General features: G+C 41.6%; 2 protein-coding genes across 2 annotated transcripts in view; one reads left to right on the forward strand and one right to left on the reverse strand.

Moving 5' to 3' along the window:
• SARC_07795 (CAMK/PKD protein kinase) overlaps positions 1-9,037 on the forward strand; it is a 10,812-nt gene extending 1,775 nt beyond the window's left edge. Inside the window, exons 4-14 of the mRNA XM_014298251.1 lie at positions 381-533; positions 1,200-1,414; positions 1,653-1,770; positions 2,516-2,605; positions 3,597-3,866; positions 4,744-4,893; positions 5,306-5,395; positions 6,333-6,727; positions 7,345-7,445; positions 7,983-8,071; positions 8,802-9,037. Coding sequence (XP_014153726.1) covers positions 381-533; positions 1,200-1,414; positions 1,653-1,770; positions 2,516-2,605; positions 3,597-3,866; positions 4,744-4,893; positions 5,306-5,395; positions 6,333-6,727; positions 7,345-7,445; positions 7,983-8,071; positions 8,802-8,894 — 1,764 coding nt within the window. The 3' untranslated portion in view covers positions 8,895-9,037. The remainder of the gene's footprint in view (positions 1-380; positions 534-1,199; positions 1,415-1,652; positions 1,771-2,515; positions 2,606-3,596; positions 3,867-4,743; positions 4,894-5,305; positions 5,396-6,332; positions 6,728-7,344; positions 7,446-7,982; positions 8,072-8,801) is intronic.
• A 6,068-nt stretch (positions 9,038-15,105) lies between these two features.
• Positions 15,106-17,035, reverse strand: SARC_07796 (hypothetical protein; the record flags this gene model as incomplete). Its single annotated transcript, XM_014298252.1, has 4 exons — positions 15,106-15,348; positions 15,848-15,984; positions 16,473-16,625; positions 16,843-17,035. 4 exons carry the CDS (start codon positions 17,033-17,035, stop codon positions 15,106-15,108), a joined length of 726 nt encoding a protein of 241 aa, XP_014153727.1.
• Positions 17,036-20,523: the final 3,488 nt, after the last annotated feature.

Genomic DNA, 20,523 nt, shown 5'->3' on the forward strand with positions numbered 1-20,523 from the left:
AGTAATATAGTATATAATAATAATATATATATATATATATATATATATACTAAAATATTATTATTATTATTATTTATTTATTTGTTATTGTTATTATTATTATTATATATGTATATATTATATATATATATATATTATATTATATATATATATATATATATATTGAGGTCGGTTTACACATTTGTTTTCTGCGTTGCTGCTCCTTTAAGACAACCTTAGGTCTACAAGAGCGAAAACTGCTGCTGCATAACCGTTGCTCTCTCACACGTATATCAATACAGTTATACATGTGGCATCCTATCCGAGCTACTCAATTGTAAAATAAATATTCATTACGCCGCATGTATGCATATTTCTTATAAACTTATTGGGCATCTTAGTTCCTGGCAGGCCAGACCCAGGGGTCCAAGTGCGAGGACTGCTACTACAACTGCCACACGCCGTGCATTCTTTACGCACCATCGTGTATCGACGGAGCACAGTTTGTCGACGAAAGGGCCGACATTTCAGGCGGTGACATACAGATGCGGCAGGTAACGTGGCGATGGAATTGGTTTGAGTGGTTGTGTGTCTGTTTGATTGAGGTGTACTGTAAGTGCAGGTCTACGATGTCCGGAGTTTGTGTGCACGTGGGGTGTATAGGGTGTACTAGTTAGATATTATATTGTTTGATTACACTCCATTCCTTCTTTACGCACCACCAAGCGATGACGGAACACATTTTGTTGACAAAGGGCCGATACTTCGGGCGGCCCTAGAAAGTTGCTTTCAACCGTATAACTGTAGTTATGACGGTTATTTGGTAGTCGAATGAAAGTCAAGGTCTGTTTTTATGTATTTTGGGTGTATCTGTTGTACTCGTGTGTGCTTGTTCTGTACACTGTGCCGTATAGGTGCGGGTGGGTATAGTCCATTTTCGCGAGGGTGTAGTTTGAGATTGTATGTCGTCGTGGTAAGTGCCTTAAAACTCCCTATATCAGTTAATGGTATGGGTTTACTTTATTTTTTTCAAGCGCTCTCACCAATAAGGTTCGTAGGCCCTATCTGGGGTTCCCCTGGCGCCAACTACATATATTTGATTACACCTACATACCCCACATACACTAGCACGCACGTGAATATAAATATACCTGCACAAATGAACAACCGCAAGCAAAGCCACTTAATCATAACACGCACATCGTCCTTTCTACCTCCAGGCATCGAATATGATTCCCCTCCACCGTGTTCTTACCAGTAAGGTCAGCACAGTGGGCACGGGCGCGCTTCCTCCTGGCGCCAACTATACCTCTGACCGCAGTATCTCGATCATGGGCCATGTGTTTGTGCCAGGCGTGTTCAACGGACCGACGTTCTGCAACAAGTGTGGCTCGCAGGTGGAGGGCGGGGCTAGCAATGCGCTCGAGTGCAACAAGTAAGTTCTCTGCACCAAGCATGTAAGCGTGTTAGAAGTCCGAAATCCTACTAAAACACTATACGTGCTTGCACTAACTATATATAGCTAGGAGAGATCCGGAAGGGGATTGAGTTTTGAAAGTGTTGCCGATACCAATTCACACATATAAGGACGACATGATGATTGCAAAGTAAATCAAACAATATCATCCGCTTGCCTCCTCGTAACAAATGCTCGTTTCCAACAATACAACCAGGTGCTACTGCGTGGCGCACAGTGAATGCATGGCGAGCTATCATTGCGTGGTCGATGCCTCAGACGCTACCCTGGCGTCGGGTGTAGTACGTATGGGCGAGAAAGACTCGGATCACATGGTAGGTAGCATATGCGTATCCATTCATGGTGGACATGTAGGTGTATATTGTATATTTCAAGCATGATATGTGTACAGGCCTGGCAAGTTGATAGGATGGGCTGGGTGTGCTTCTATGGCGCGGTACGTGTCAGTGTATGTTGTAATTCTTGTACATGGTGTAGATGTTGTGTATCACATCTTGCTGTCACACATGATCTCCGTTTATTTAATGTATGAATACATAGTTTGTATCGGCATGTGTATGTTTGCTTGTATGTGCGTACTTTCAAGAATACATTTGCGGGGGGGTTTTTTTGGGTCATCCAGTGTACTTTTGAATGCTTGTTTGTGTGCACGACTGTTTCTGGGTTTACCAGGATTTATCGCGTACTTTAAGCTCGTTGCCTTTTGCTATGTGCGCAATTAAGCCGTTACGCAGACACCTTCAGCACACCCCCAAATGAAATCTGACAGCGTGCAGCACCTTCAATATTAGTTATGGAGCACGCTTGAATTAATTTGTATAGGCAAGTGGATATACGTGTATGTGTTAAAATCTGTACATTCTTTGAGGTCATTTGTGACACTATACGTGTTCGTGTGTATGTGTGCATCGGTACGTGTAAGTGCACAACAAGACGAGCATCTACCTATGCAAGAAAAAATGTACATAGCATGTGTATGCGATGCGGTCTCTTGAAGGGCCCATAAACCCCCTTTATATCCCTAAAAATTGGTACACATTTACGTATTCCTTGTCACAGGTCGAGAGATGTTTGCGCATCATGAACTTCCGCTTGCAATTCTACCTGGACGAGAATGCGCCCAAACCTATGGCAGAAATTAAGATGAAGGTATGCATATTAAGATGGATAAGAGTGAAGCCACAATCTCACCAGTATCACCTTAAAGGCATGCACATCTTCATTACGCGAGGATCGATGTTCATATTTAACGTACCCGTCAACATGAAATTAAGATGAAGGTATGCATGAGATGGACAAGAGGGAAGCTACCATCTCTCCACCATCTTTCCAGTATCATCTTAGTGACATACGCACCTTCTTTACGCGAGGATTGATGTCCATATTTTAGCCTGCGCTATTACACTTAGAGTTGTATTGGCAAGGATTTGAGCCACTCCCCGTGTCGTCTTACCTTTCTTGCTTGAAGGCCACGTCTTGAAAGTAGCGTATAGGGAACTCATCACACGAGTTAATCCTTATCGAAGAATATTTCCATATGAACATTAATATGTTTTTTTGAGCAGAATCGGTGTTCCTCGTATGCTCGTATCCGTGTTGTTTACTGCTGCATATCCGGAGCTATTGGGATAGTGTTCATAATTTTGTGTGATCGACTGCATGGCTAGTATAGGCTTAACCCCTGCCCCGCTCCCTCGTAATCACTGAACCACTACAACTTATCAAATCGGCTTCAGTGTTGCTGTGTTCACACGCCTTTGGCTCATCGCTTGATGGGAGTGCTTGGCTTGTACATTCTTGATAGTTCGTTCAGCATATATGATTCTGGTGTCATAGGCATGCACATATACATGTATATTCAATGTGTTCCAGGGTGGTGGAGCTCACGTATACAAGATTGTGCCTTCACACACCTCACCACACCGTACCACACCACACCTCACCACCGCAATCCAAGCACATATCATGATAATCTTTAGATACATCTACTGAACTCATCACAAAGGCCAGTGCACAACTTACGCTGTGCCATGTGCATCGCACACATGGTATATCTACCGCAGTGCATACATGCACTATAGCACAACACGCACTCTCCTAATACCTCGAACACTCCACGGCCCCATCACCCCACCCACAGAACATACAAGGCTTGGCGACGATTAAGATGGACAATGCACGCGCCATGCTGCTGAGTGTAGACGGCAAGTTGTACCAGCTGGAAGCTAGCAGCGCAGAGATTATCGGGCGACTGGTTAGCGCCATCAACACGACTATTCGATATGTTTCACTCAACAGCGACGCATTCGACCACACACGCATGGCCGATAATCTACCGGGCTCTGGGGCCCAACCACCCGCGCAGGTGTCGGCGGAGTCTCGAGATTCCATGGGCAACAACCGGCGCTTGGTATGGGAGCGTGGCGTAAAAATAGTTTCTGTGATGTGATTGCAGGTATACGTGTTTATATATGTATACATACTTTATATATATATATATATATATATATATACGTGATTTCCTTAATTTTTAATTAGATCTCGTGAATTCTCGGGGGTTCTTACGCAACCAAGGCACTTGGTATGTCAGTGTGGCGTGGGTAAGGTTTTGTGATGTGGTTGTGGGTATATATATGTTTGTATGTTTGTTAATGTATGTATAAATATAAGTGCATATGCATACTGTCGGATTATGAGTAGGTTTTGATAAATTTTCTAGAGAGATCGTGGGTATTAGCGGCGCTTGATGTGATACGGAGATAATGCGGGGAATTGTATCTCGTGAGCGTGTGGCTGTGCCTGTGAGAAGTGGAGTTTGAGGTTGTGACTGTGGATATCACTTTGCGGACGTGATTTTGTGGGCATAATTATGAGTGTGTGGAGGGTATGTCTTTGGGCGGGCCTTGACGTTTTGGGTGTGGGTGGTGTGGGTGGGTGAACGGGGCCTTCATACTTGTGTTGTGAGCTTTTGTTGCTGGTGTGCTGTGATTATGATTGTATGCATAGCACTACTCTCTGGCAGATCTGCAGTCAAGCGGTTAAAACATTAGGGAGAAATCAAGGACAGGTTCATACCAACCTTCATACACTCGCGGACTCGCAGACACTTCGCAGTCGCTAGACCACTTCCATCTTCATTTCTCTCGCACACTCTGCACACATGGATGTTTGGCATATACCAAAGCAGCAACACTACACGCACTATATACGAACACAAAACTTTGCGGCGCTCGCATGCGATCACCCACATGCTCATGCACAAGTCACATATCGTTATGCGCCCGCAGGAGGACGATTACATTTACGACCTCAACACGCCGTTGGGTAGTGGACAGTTTGGAATGGTGGTGGCTGCACAGGACGCTAAAAATCCCTCCAGGCATATGGCCATAAAGATCATTCAGTGGAAGAAGATTGTCGATGCCGATCATTCTAAGGTGTGGTTGCGATGTGAGTGTACATGGGCTGGCATGTGCACTGGTATGTAATTGCGTATGGGTAATATGTAGGTACGTAGTTGTTTGAGTATTATATGAAATTCTAAAATGTACGTATTAGTGGATTGTGAGTACGCATATACCTATTATATATATAAATATACTAGTACTTGTACTTATGCTTGTACTATACGTATATAACCACTTACATAGGATATATATATACATATATATATATCTATCTATATATATATATATATATATATGCGCGGCGGGTTCCTCGATACTTATACATGTGGACATGCACACATATGTGTATTTATGTATAAATTTATGTTCACTTCCTTTTTTTGCCCCTTCTTCTCCGTGGCAAACTATTAGGTCTCTAAACCCTATACCTTGCTTTGCGTAGACGGCCAATTTGAAGAGTGAAATGGCGCTTCTGAAGGCGCTCAAGAATCCTAACATCATCTCATTGGAGAGGATTTATCACACACCAGAGGTATGTTGCCACAGTGTGGCCTCGGTCGAACTGAAACAACGAACCTGATATCACTGCCTTGTGTAATGAGTTATAATGGGCTGATTGATGTGACAAAGTATCGATCACAACTTGCATTTTCTGTCTAGCTAGGTTTGTATATTTTACTACAACGACGACGCAAAACCGAGAAATAGCAATGTCTTGAGTTACTACTTTTTTGTTGCACAACATTTCTCGGCACGCTTGCAAAGATATAACAAGACTTAGCTACAATGCAGATTAACCTCTTCAAAAGCACTTATGTTCCATTCTTGGTTACTTCACTCGGTGTTGCAGTGCTAACACGATCCGATATATTCATAGACGCACTCAGAAGAAGTTCATACATCATTTTGAGTCACATATCGTGGCCTGAAATCCATCCTCGTGAGCCCTATGTGGGTGACATCCCTTTTATTCCGTAATCGATTCCTGCAGTGTGATACACCTTATAGATTGGGCATCATGCTGAATGTATTCTTCAAAAGCCAAGTGCGTATCCTTTTAGCACTCTTCGGCACACAACTAAAAATCAAACAGTAAGAGATTTCGATTCAGGTCTAGCTCAGTTTTCCGCTGCTGTGTTGCCTGTTTACTTCCCACTGCAATGCCGCGAACGGCATTTGAACTTGAAGCCACCTGTACCTTAGGAGGTGTAACTACTCGCACACGCTTATCGCTAATCAATCTGTACGTAAATTCTGACCCACACGACTCAAGGATCATTCACTGTATACGCCACAGCAGATACAATCTATCCGATTCAGGCTTTATACTGACAGAATCCCCTTAAAATTCGAGAAAGTAAACTCCTAAAATCTTAAAATCTGAAATCGTTCCTGGTACATCCTCCAACTGTGCATCTGCTTCCCTCTTACTCTGTGCACCTTTGTTTCTGATGCTGTGTGCGCTATAGGTGCTCTACCTCGTGATGGAGCGAGCGTTTGGAGGGGATCTTCTGGACCGCATTCTGAGCCAACCCAACCAGAGCCTCAGCGAACCCGTTGCCAAATACTACATCTACCAGATACTCACAGCCCTCAAGTTCTTGCACGACAACAAAGTGGCGCACAGAGATCTCAAACCCGAGAATGTGCTGCTGTCTACCAATGACACGCACACTCTGGTCAAGCTGTGCGACTTTGGGTTTGCTAGGATTGTGGGTGAGAACTCGTTCATGCAGTCTGTGGTAGGTACGCCTGCGTATGTGGCGCCAGAGGTTATTAGACAGTCCTCGGGTAGCGCTGCTACGGGATATCAGGTCAAAGTGGATTTGTGGTCGCTGGGGGTTATAGTCTACGTTGCTCTCAGGTATGGGCGTGTGCGCGTGTGGGATTGTTACTTACCTGAACCCAGCATACAGGCGTGCATTTACACTTAAGCACCTACGTCCATACGATCATACACACTATATGACGACAGAATTGGAAACATAAGATTTTGGTTTAAAATGTAGTCTATTGCAAGCCCATACGCGCATACTATTGTGGGTCTATGAGCTGTGATCTCTAGATTTAGACGTGGTTCTACAGGCATGTATGTCTTCACTTTTCTATTCTTGAAAACACGGATAGATTTCAACGGGAAAGTTATATTGCATTATCAACTCTAAGCTAGTGTTTGAGTGAGCCTTCATCAAGCGCAAAGTTAGAAAATACCAAGCAGCATGTCCTAGCTACGCCGAGGTGTATATAGCAATTGCCAAGAGAAAGACTTACAGATGTAGCGCTTACTACAATCCTATCCGAATATGCATGTCCGGGCTTCTACCCGCCAACACCAAATTGTCCGCTAACATGTGTATGGTCACATCACTACCTTGTAGACCAATCACAATCTCACACAAGCAGTCCATGCACAGGACATGCGGTCGTGCGCTTTGTAACTCTGTTGACTAACCCCGAGACTGACTTTCACTGACATAACAGCGGTACGTTCCCATACAATGAAGAGCAAGAGGTTGCACAGCAGATTTTCACCGCCAACTTTTTATTCCCGGACGAGAAATGGGCAAATATATCAAATGAAGGTGAGCGCTGTTAGTGCACTTCCGTGCTCTTGTGTGCGTTTGCTGAAGTGTTTGTTGTTGGTGTGTTGGAGTGTAGAGAGTTCCAGCTATGCGCCGCCTTAGTCTAGGTGTGGTTTTGTTCGTGTAGGCGTGTTCGTATATCTTCATGTGTTTATGGCGTTACCCCTTAGTTCGTACATACTCGACGATATACGAAGTGGTGCAGTGAGACATCCACACACACAGATGCTTTCAGATGACTCTCCTTCCTTTCGCTTGACGAGCTTGTTAACAGAGAGTGTTTCGATGTAAATTATCAGCATGCGCATATATCAGCAATTGGGTGCCAACTACGGTGTACGCTACTGCCCAAACGCTATCCCATGAAGCACCTTTAAACTTCAAGGTGTATTTAAAATATGATATATATATATATATATATATATCCACCGTCGCTTCGAGAGGGTTTTGTCATACAATAATGATATCTCTCCACCTTTATGCTCACGTTATTTCTACGTCATTTTCTCTCTCTCTTTCGCTTTTGCTCTCCATCAGCCAAGCATCTGATACACAACACGCTGAAGGTGGATTACAACGAACGATATTCGACGGAACAGGCATTGAATTCCAGTTGGTTCCGATCGGTATGTGACCCTTCGGTGTATGACGCCAATATAGCGAAGATACTAAGATTATACACGCGATGTTGGTTGTATTGAGTGGTTTGAATTGATTATTGTCCCGGTGGTATTGTGAAAACACTCCGCGTGGTGTGAGTTTAGTTTTCGCGTGCTCAAGTGATTTTGTCGTCAAAGTTTTCAATATCAAAAAATTCTCGGCATAACATCCCTTCAACGTCTCACAGGAAAGTTGAACGTGTTAAGCGTCGATCACACTCGATCGGTATTTAGTTATCGCTCGTGTAAACACCTTACTATCACCAGTCACGCAAATCAGTTTTCTTTCAGCGCACAATTTTGCAGATGTATAACGTCGGAATATAATAAGCACATACAGAAGTCGTCAATTAGCCCAGAGATGATCTTTTGAATAGCAGCTATACTAGATTAATCTTAAACCAGTTGAATAGCAGATATTTTGAATAGCAGCTATCTAGGCTGATCTTAAATCAGTCGATTATCATGTATGTCGTCTAAAACTACTAAGTATACATGCAACAAAGTAACACATCCAAGCAGTGAAGAAACCAAATCATTGAATGGTATCAATTTCCACATACCAATAAAAACTCTCTCAACAGCGATGTGGGCGGTAGGGGGATCTGTTTGGCAACCAGGCAGCAATAGATCATGTTTGTGGTATGAAATAGATGCGCTCAATGAATACTCAACATGATTTTGCTCATTATGTTAGGACAAAAGGCTGCGAATGCAACTGGAGCAGCTTGAGGAGGCCTTCCGCACCGGTCCCAACCACTATCAACTGGACAAGTACATCCCTGCGTAGTGCGTAAACAGACACTGCTTGTTGTGTAGCTATATGTCGTTAGAATAGTCAGAATCGGGTAAGCATTGTTTGAGAGCGTACGGTACTCAGCTTTGTCCATTCAGTGCTGCCCACTGATCAAATAAATTATTTAGAAGTTTCCATTGAGAGCTTTTTCTCTGCTGATTGAATCATTTTGGGCTGCTTCCGGATCGGGCAGTATATAGAGTACGTGATTATTGATGAGACTTATGTCTCACAGCTCTCAGTATTACCGATGACTTTGGAATTTAATGTGAGCTAACTTTGGATCCCGTGCTAGTGCATGCTCAGTATGACTATATTTTAAAGTGCACAGGAGCACTGTAGTACAGTGCATTTACAAGTACTGCTTAGTATGACACCGAATATGCTCGGAATACTCATATTTGGGTAAGTACTGGTTGGCACCGCATGCTCCTAAGCTTTGGTGCGTGCACGGATCGCTTTGGATTCTTAAGAAAACGAAGAAACCATACAGCGGGCATGCTCGTTGGATTGACTGAAACCTTATATAACAGGACCTGTCCATGAAATGTGATTGGCGAAGGTCATGTAGTTGACTTTGCACGGTTTTCCGATACGTGAGGATTGCATCCATATTAATTCACGATGGTGTTTTAGCTGGCAGTACAACTCAAAATAATAAAAATTGTTTTAGTGATGGCGGTACACGAAGGGGGCGGAAGACGGCTATACACATGATAAAAGATTGTCATATTGAATAGTTTATATAAGACGATGTTGCGCGAGTGTCGTGAAAATTGCTGCAAACATCTCGATACACCGAACTGTTTTTTTTGTGATCCCAATATGCCATGGTTTTAAATCCGGACTCTAGTCGTTGAAGTTTAATCGATGAGAGCTGACATCAGCTCTTCGTCTGCATTTTACTTGTATAATAGTCAAGTTGGTTGCCCAATCTGAACACGCACGAGTGGTTGATACTCATTGCTCAAAGCTTTTGAAACACCTATACCTAGTATATACCACCAAACGGCTCTTACCGTTGACTCACTGGTTATTCTGAACAATTGCGACTGCTATTTCCTTCATGAGCTGTGAGTACAGCGATTTGTAATTTGAGATATACCACTCACTAGGCAAATGTCATTCAAGTACAACTCAAGCTAGGGACAATTTGACGGCTGTGACAGGGATGTTGTAGATTTTGCAAAAGCCTTTCTGCTGATTTCTCCCATATAAGTATCACGTTCTCATGAAGATGGAATTTACACCTAGTGCTTCAGGATTATCTCCAACTCTCAGAAACCACAATTCGAAATGAAAACCTGTCCCTTCCTGGTCCCTTTCTGATGCGCTTTGATACCTGACAATAAACAAAAAAGCAATTTAAAGGCTCTAATTTTCCACCGCCGATGTTTTTTCTTTCTTTTGCACTCGAACAGTCTATACATATCAATGCGAAATCATTGAAATTGTGAATTGTGAAACGAAATCAATTTGATTAAATTTGTTAATTCAATTTGTGACTCAATTGAATAGATCAGCAGCGAGTCATTATGAGGATTTTTTTACTGTTCATACAGTTAGAGGTTTTGCTTTCAGTGGGGTTTTCAGTTATTGATATTTTTTTCTCTGTAATTCGTTCCTTTGTAGTTCCCTTGTGAAATCGAGCGTGCAAAAGTATCAGATATACTTGCTTCATATAAATGGGTTTTTATTGTATGTATTTATATTTAAAACTATCCATCAGGTACACTTGCGATCAAGATACTTTTACAAAAGGTCCGTAAGTCTTGAAAATCTGTGGGGAACAACCCGATAAAAAAGCCATCCGCGAGGCTCGCAAACAGATACACCAAACATAAGCTCTCTCTCTACCCTATGAGACTAGTTTTTCCTTTCACCGATTTCTTTAACTCGCCCGACAGTCTATATTTGGTTGTACCTAAGGTTGTAAGATAGTAGCAGTAGCTTGACATGCCTAGACTTTTTGAAGTGAACCTGGGAGATTCTACAGAGCTTTCATTCATTCAGCTTTACACCAAACTGTCGAAATTGAATTTGGAGAAACATGAACATGTTCTGCTCCAGATTTTGATTTTTTTTACCCTTTGCTGAATTATTGATTAACCCATAAACCCGTTCTACACGAAAATTAGTACAGATAAACTTGTAATGTCAACCATGTTTACCTCCGATTTAAAACAATGTTGTTTGTGTTGTAAGTACCGAACTGTTAAGTGTGGGCGATAACTGGTAAGTGTGAAAGGAAAGCTAATAAGTTTGAAAAGTTTGAAAAGTTAAGTTGTTTTGTGCATTTTGTTGGCGAACGGCCGCGCAGGCTCGAAAGAAGAGAAGGTTGGTGTGTGATTGGTGCTTTGCGAACCGAAGTGCGGGGTAATATGAGCTGGAGGGTGGCAGATGACGATATATGTTGAATGGACTTGTAGGCTCGAAATTGAGAAGATACCCGATTTGATTGGCGGCTGGATTCTCAAGGAAATCTTTCGGAGAAGTTCATTCTGCTAAGGTAGACATTTATTCAACAATCGAGGAAATAAATTTAAATTCAACGTTACATTGTGTTTTGAGTGATCTAAGAATACATGCAGATATCTAAAATGATACCTAACACCAATTCTGAATTTTAAATCAATTATTGATTCCGATCATTCAACTGTGATAGTTTTACTTATCACAATTTTGGCCCACGTATTTTTCGGTTTCTAAGGGTACAACATGAAGCTATCCACGCTCAATCCCAGTTTCGATGTTACACCCAAGCTTAATTCGTTTAGAAACACTTGGGATCTTGGCGGTTAGAGTTCATCAAAGCTTGCAAATAATGATTTCGCTTCACTTCACCGTACCTAACACGATTGACATGAAAGAATCACATTTTTCCATCTCGCCCTTTCGCTCAAACCTGGGAATGATAATACGAAGAATTAAATAGTTAAATTCATAAAACAAAGGATCATATTCTTGGTACTGTTTTTTTTCTCGATATTACGAAGTTCGCACTGATTGTATCTGCAGCTGTGATTGTTGTGGTCTTAGCCATCTCATTGCAGTGAAAACCTGCACTTGCCACAATTAGCTTAACGGGTTATTGAGGTTCAATATGTGTATGTCTGACTTCAGGTTTTTCTCTCCTGAAAACCCCCTTGATATATATCTCCGCTTATTGAGTACCTAAATTTGGTGGGAAATGAGACCAACCTTATCCAATCGGTTTGTGATTTGTGATGTTTAGTTTTGTCAACCCTGGTGTTGGAAGTTTTGCTTCATTGCTTTGGCGCGGATATGTCCTTCATCAAACATGCAAAGTATGAAGTTGTATAAAGTAACATTGGTGACGGTAGGCTTGATTTCATGCCCTCTGTGTTGCGCAATGGGTTCAACTAGTTGGTGAACTAAGAAAAAGACAATTTCTAGAACATTCATCTACATTTCCTTTATTTTAAATTTCTATAACATTGGCAAAATGCCAACTCATCGCTACATACGATATGCCTTTTCATATTAAATATGTTAGAATGTACTGACACTCTAAGACTCTAAAGTGCAAATGTATGTCTTTATTTTTAACCTCATTTTTGGTGTTATACCAGAACTACTTGGGTTGGCCGGAGAGAAAACTCAGATGGTCAATTTGAGAAACCTTTTGAAACATTCTTTAAACTCTTCGGTAATATTCTATTTCGACTTCTTTACTTGCTACTAATTCTCACGCTGATTATAAGATACTCTTCAGCATAAGCTGTGACATACATAGGAGCATAACTATCTTTAGATTATTTCGGGTGTAGGAAACTGGATCACCTCTCGAGAGTCGGCTAAGAAAGTTGTTTAACCTTCGGGATTGAGTCACCGACTATAACGATTTCAATAAATCAAAAAAAAATGCGATAACAGTTGGTCCCTGAAGCGTCTCGACGGAACAATTGTCAAGGGTTCGGAACTCTCTTCTTGTACTCTGCACGCTCATCGCCTTGTTGCGACCTGTACTTGTCACGTACAGAAACGCGATGTAGTAAATTCATTTATATGCGTTTTTTGCACTCATCTTTCAGCCAGAGCTTGTATAAAGTCAAACAGACGCAAACTGCTGGTCATATATCCTCGACTTGCTTTTATCAAGTAATAAATCACAGACCCTCATGACGTAAATTTAACGTAAATTGCGCCTCTGATGTCTAAATTTCACATGATTTAACGACACCAGATCTTGCATTAAACTTTTACGTAAACATGTACGCGTGAAAGTGTTTTAGAAATACGCCCAAGATATTATTCTCGAGCTCTAGAGATGACAGGTGCGGGTTCATCGGAGATCTGTAACACATCACTTAGAATCAAACATTCAAACCTCCAGTCGCCATACATAAGTAGAGTTGTATGTTCGTCGAGACTACAGCGAGAAAGGTGTTCATATATTTTCGAATCAAAAGAAGATTGTCGTGTTTTTCTTTGCCGGGATTGTGTTTTCATAATTACAGAATCATCCGATAATGTGATTGACCCAATGAAAACAACAGATTGGTTCAATGGTACCGACCATCTCATTGGCGTGGTGTATGTTGCAGTGCCATCGTCACTGCAGGGTTGGTTGGAATAGAAATTGACCAGGAATATCTTTTTGCAACTTCCATGGCGAACTCCATTACCTGCGGAAGTCTCTAAAAGTCGTTTTAACATTGTATGACTCAGCGAGTTTCCTTTTCGATATCTAGTTATTCCAATTTAACGCCAGAATGAACTCCAGATAAATGTACGTTTTGGATTTACGTACCATTAGAATAAACCCAGTACTTGATTAGCTTTGCCTGTGCTGATGTTTAGGTGAATGATCAGCTTTCGCTTACCGCTGCCAGAGATACAAAAGCCGCAAGAGCACTCAAGCGTTGATTTTTCCTCGCTGGCGTCGGCCATAACATGGCCGTCAATATAGCTATGTCCTTAATTCACATTACATCTCTTTCGTTGAAAAACTGCTAGCAATCTAAGCTGATAAGTACATGATACTAACTAAGCTCTTCGACAAACATAAGGACCACTCTCGACTAAGTAATTTTTCAAGAATTGGGCAATGGATTATGTGAAGCTATAATATTGATTTATGGAAGACATAATTTGAATTTGGGCTATCCGCCGCTATTTTTCGCGAATAAAACTTGTCATTTTGCTGAGAATAGAAAATTTTCTCGCTCTTATATTTACTCTAAGTCAGTTTTCTGTTTGATCGTTGTATTGTAATGGCACACAGATTCGGTGATTCTGGGCTGTAGCTGCTTGGTGCCATTTTTTCTACTTCTTTGGTTCAATTTCTTTGCTTGACGATGCTACAATAGATAAGTTCTAAGTAGTTTAGTACCATCCGAAACTTCATAGATATTTTCAGAAAAAGAAGCCCCCTGAAAGTCGTATGATGCGCAGATGAACATGCGAATTTGTATTTGTTGAAGTGATATTTATTGTGGGTTTGTCGATGTAGTAAACCTTTTTAATTCAATTAAAGAATGTATGGTCTTTTGCAGCTGTATTGGAATTTCAAATAATATCCTAGATCAGCTATTTTACTCGCGCCATTCCTACATAGAGTTGACACAGATCCAAACAAGCAAGTTCGGAAGTGCTTTCCTAACAAAGGGTGTGGCTAATAAGCCACGGCAATATTCACGATGTCAAAATTGTTCTTAAAAATGACTTTGTAAAATAAAAGAACAAAAAGGCGGTCAATAGCGTCATACTTTAGTGTAGTAATAAAGCTGGAAATCATCCAAAACTATAAACTCTTGTGTGGTGGTGTAGTGCAACCAGATGTGCGTGCTTGTGGGAACAACTTAAACACGTCGACTATTATTTGCTCTTTTTATTGATATCTTGTATACACAGACAACATGAAAAATTCCGCTAGTCCTAGCGGTTGCATTTAGATGCCGTACTCACCACATTTGGTATCAAATCGAGCTTGACTTCTCACGTCGATCAATATTCCGTATCCTCTAATATCGCACGCTCCTTTTCACATAAATACAGTGTAGCGGTCTCTGTACTGAGCCACTGGAAAGCAGTTTTCTCAAATGGCTCGAGCTGTTCTGAATCTGGTACCGGTTAGCAGGCAATTGATCTAACCAGCTAGTATTCGTTCAGTTGCCCGTTAAAGTACATCAGTGACCATACACCCCTAAGCAGGTATTTAGACGCGTATCTCCCACGCCTCTTACAACAGCTGCCGTTGTAGCTTTGTCTTGCTCTCGCCACCGACATCAAAGCCATTTACGTTGTATCCTAGACCTTTTGTAGCTGCATACGCTGTATTATCCAGGCTTTCCAAGAATATCAGTTCGAATTCCTCGACTGCGTCGTCTCCATTGGCTTGATCAGCCGATTGGTCAGGCCCGGCGCTTAAAATATTTTGACCGGTTCGTTGAGCTTCGTCCACTGAATTCTCATTCGCATTATGCTGTGGAGAAAGAGAGTTTTTGTGTGGCGAAAAGAAAGGAAAAGGAAAATAAGATTCAAGCAGTCAAGTCAGGTGTGGCAGAAGTATATCATACACTATTTTTCATCGTGAATACAAACATCTTACATGGCACATAGCAAATACCAGCCATAAGTATGTATAGTGAGATAGCGGCAACACAAATGCTCGAAATTCCGACTTATGCATTGACTTGTACACTCTTTACAGCTCTTGCAGCCCCACGCAAAAATACACATGGAAATTTAGTATCTAGTGCAAATCAAGCTATAATCATCCGCCGGAGCTTCCACCAAACCACAACATATGCCATGCAGGCTATCAGTGCGTATTTAACTGAGCGAGCACACACCTTTGCATAATATGTACCCGATGGATTATTGTACATTCACAGAACTCATGATTGCTGACCAATACGATGACAGGGAGTTTCTATACAAGAGCTTGAGTACGTTAGTTTACAATGATAGGTACTACATACCCATTTGACTAGACCATCATCATTATCATCATCATCATTAACATCGTCATGATGGGGGTGTTTTTTCTTCTTCTTTTTGCTCTTCTTCGACTTCTTGGGCTTATCGTATTTTTCGAATTCATCCCACCATGAAGGGTCTACATACACAAAGAAAATGTTAAAGATTCAGGACAACCACGTCCCCAGTATATGTGTGACAGGTACGAGGACTGAATATGCACCTACTTAGTTTGCATAGATGTTCAATCGAAGGCGTTTCCCTGTGATGGCAAATGCGAGATATCATTGCGCTTTGCCCACTTTTAATAATAGCTACACACGCTACTCCCTCATAGTCACTTCCATGTGCAAATGCTACCACAAGAGTAGATGACACATGATCTAATTTCTTTTTAGAACAGTTCATAGTGAACAATCATAAGCTAGTACAAAGTGCAATAGTAATACCCCAATTACTACTGCGAGAGTATCAGGAGCACATGCCCGGTACAACGTTCATACTAATCCACAGTACAGTACACTTGATGACTTCGGTAAATGCGCGCATACACACACAGCCGGCACGTAACACTGCCATGGCATACCCCTGATTCGGATTCGACAGCAGTGGGAGTTGGCAGCATACTGGTGCTACTCTCAGTCTCAGAGCTGTGCATTGTCGATGTGGCTTCCGCAGAAGGCGAGGGGGTGGGGGTGGGAGAGACCTCGACCGCACACGCGTTACACACTCTAGACGAGACGATGTTGGCCAGCTTAAGCGATTCTCCAACGAGCGAATCTGTGTGAGTGAGTGTGAGTGAGTGTGAGTGAGTGAGTGTGGGTAGATTAGAAGCAAGTGTGGTTCAGTGAGGAGTGGTTGGGATTGCCGGGAATGGTAGCGAAGGAATGGGTATGCTACAGCAGGGCAGATTACATGCCTGCACGCCTACACCGGTGACACGTCTCCCGACTCAGTCGTGATTACACTTGGATTCTATTTATACAGAAGTACCTACCGGTCAGCGATGTGATGCGCACACGGTCGTAGCAGCCGTTTGGCACCGGGAACACTACCGTCTGCCCATCATAGTTCTGCACTCGGAGTGGCAGCTGTAGGAATGTATTCGACCGCGAGGCATGTTGTGAATAACGAGTGATATCCCATACGTCAGAGAAGTGGGTGAGAGTACTTTGCTGTAGATGGCTCATACTGAGTGACTCATTTGAGTTGTGGTATTCGTTTTCGCTCACAGATCTGTGCAGGGGCTAGATACAAACTTCAGTACATGATGGGTCTGTATTTGTAATATGAAACCTCAATACATGACGCGTGTGTACCTGTAGTTGAATATAAAACTTCAATACATGATGCATATGTATCTGCAATTGAATATGAAACCTCAATACATGACGCATGTGTACCTGTAGTTGAATATAAAACTTCAATACATGATGATGCATGTGGTGTATTTGAATTGAATATGAAACTACAGTATATGACGCATATGTATTTGTATTTGGATATGTGAGCTAGGATATATCTAATCATAGCATCGACCCATAAGTAGAAAGAGTCTTGCTCCTTTCAACAGCTCTCGCTTATCATCGTGCTCACATATGCTCGAGCATGGAGCTGGCCTTTAACAACAAACGGTTGCAAGCACTGTTCACACACAACTATTGCAAAGGACTACATATGAACGTGTATACATCGAGCATATACGCCTCCACACGTCACATACCTATGCTAGCACACAATACACACAAAAGCACGTAATAAGCGTACCGTATACGTATTGATACGTGTGCACAGGTAACCAAGTTTACACATACCCCTCCAAGGTCAATCCAGCAGAGGTCGTCCCTTGAGATCTCCTATTTTCCCTGCTCAATCCAAATAGGCAAGTAGAAGTGTTACTATGGTACAGCGGTTGAAGGTTTTGGGTTTGAGTGCTAACAAGCACAGCTCAGAGTGTTTAGGGTTCAAGGGTGAGCGAAATGAGAGAATATGTTACACAAGTGCGTACTGCATGAGCAAAAGCTATACAGAACTGGACACAGGGATATCACTCATTGTCTATTCGACTGATATAAAATCAACCGAAATCCTGTTCACACCACCCGTGATTGTAAAAAAACTTTGGTACCAGAGAAACTGGCAGTGACAATAGGTCAGGAGACCTGATCACACACTCCGTGTATGCAAAGCAAGTTATGTATGTCAGAATATAATCTGAGGAGCTGCAGTATTGACAAAAAAAAATACAAAAATAACAAGTCTAAGTAAAAACATGCGAACACATTTACATATGCGTACAAATAATCACTATACATAGATATTAACTGTTCGTTACATAACATGTGAAAAATGTACACGTCGGAGCATTTACATTGGGGGGCTATTCCGCACCCTAAGGAGGTGGGGTGTTCCCCATGAATTCAATCACTCAAGCAAAAAAGTAATCCAGAAGCATGCAGAACATGTAGGTTGGCATAAGTATAAACTTACGTACCTCTAAGTACGAGTGCACGGCATGTGATTGAATCGTACGTACCTGAGGCGGGTTTACAGTAAATATCAAGTTGGGACCAATTTCACTGTAGAAACCCTCTTCGAATCTGAAAGACGCTACCTGGCCACTATGGAGAAAGCAAGAACGATTCCAAACAGATTAGGGTTAATTAAAATCACAAGCCACTTACATATACCTATCTAAGGACATGTACGCATATAGACGTGCTGCTAGATTCTGCCTGTGGCATTATACTCTACGCAGTACTTTACCGTCGTTACTCACATTTAAGAGAGTATCAATTTTTCCGTGTCGAGAGATAAGATGAACGAATGCAATCGAAGCTGTACTGTGAAGGCATGCGCAAGCACACTCTACACCAATTTGCTATACTATGCACGCATCTTACAATTTAATACTGCTTTGGTACCATTTGGGTTCAAATGATCTATATCCAACACACATCCGTTGTTAGCTACACACCACGAATAAGTAATCATGCCAATTAGCTATGCGTTCATATCGCACGCACTCCACTTACAACTTCATATCGTAGTACATGCCAGTGTCCCCGAGAGCATTGCTGGGTTCTTCAAAGGGTTCGGTGCCGTTGGGCGCGTCGAGGATTTCGATGACGTATTCGTACTGTGCGTGTAGGAGTATGTAGTAGCGTAACCGCCAACCCGCCATTTAGTAGTGTATCAATGGTATGTTCATGTGCAAGGTACACGGATTTCGACACACACACACATATATATATACATACACTCATACTTACATATTCACACATGTACACACACACATATTTGCACACTTAATCTTCATAAGCAACACAGTTTCATGAGCCCACACTCACCACAGTGCCGTCGAATGGGGGGTCGATCGTCTCGACGCACGTGTTGGGACAGGACGAGGTATTGAAGCCATTGTACAGGCGATTTGGATTTGGTATAGGACGTATGGGCTGGATTTGTGGGCCTGTGGTGCCAAACAAAAGCAGTTTAAATGCGATGGTTTTAGAAAGAAAGCGCTAATGATAAATGTGCATCGATATATGAATCAAGATATCATGTGTTTATAGCCTCTCATGAGAATACTACCTACTAACGATTTCATTTGAGCAATATCCCATTATATAAATCAGTATATATACGAATTACGAAAGAATTTTACCTACCAAAGGTTGGACAAAACACCGCAGCATAGTTCTCCACTTCGAAGGTTGGCTCGCAGATCTCTGTGACGTTCGTCGACTGCATATGCGACAAAAAAAAAAGATAAAAAATTGAGTAACAAATTACGAGGAAAAGGTTTAGGACCACATAGAAAGGATTGGTTCATTTTCATGTTCATACGCATATGATCATTAATTTATTATTATTATTATTATTATTATTATTATGTGACTAATATATGACACATAATTATGTGACTAATATGTGGCACATAATTATGTGGATATTGTTATGTTTCGAGGATTGAGAAAACTATGCCGGTAGACATTGAAAAGGTTGGAGGGAAAGGAGAGGGAGAGTGCTTAGGGTGTGATGCACAAATCAGTTAAAGCGTGAAAGATGTGCTGCAAGCTAAAGTCTTCAAGACATATTTGTGTGAGACGTGTGCACGCGTTAAAGTGACGTAAGATAGCTTTTGATCTTAATTGAACGAAAGTGGTAAGAGCTGAATGTAAAGTGTAGCCAAGAGCCGATACCGTTTGATCTGTAGAGTGTGCATTGAAATGAGTTCGGTTGTTCGTCAGGTTCGACTGTGTGGTCTTTAAACGTTCGATCTGATCTGGACTATACCGAAAGGCATTGAATCGAGTTTAGTTGATTGGATGTTCATAAGTTAAACATGATTGGTTTGTATTTAAATATACCAATCGTAGTGGTTTATTTGCACTGGTGCGATATAAAACGGATTGGATTGCACTGCTCTAGCGGTGTACTGCACCGAGTTTAATACCAATGAATCGAAGATGGAAATAAAAACTCACAAATATCTACATATACTGAAATATAAAAGAGTAACGAACATACTATAATACATACTAAATTATCGTTAATAAATTGAGATACATCTACATACACATACATACATACATACATACATACATACATACATACATACATACATACATACATACATACATACACACACACATACACACACATATACAATATA

The sequence above is a fragment of the Sphaeroforma arctica genome (genome assembly GCF_001186125.1).
Source record: "Sphaeroforma arctica JP610 unplaced genomic scaffold supercont1.642, whole genome shotgun sequence".
NCBI classification, from domain to species: domain Eukaryota; class Ichthyosporea; order Ichthyophonida; genus Sphaeroforma; species Sphaeroforma arctica.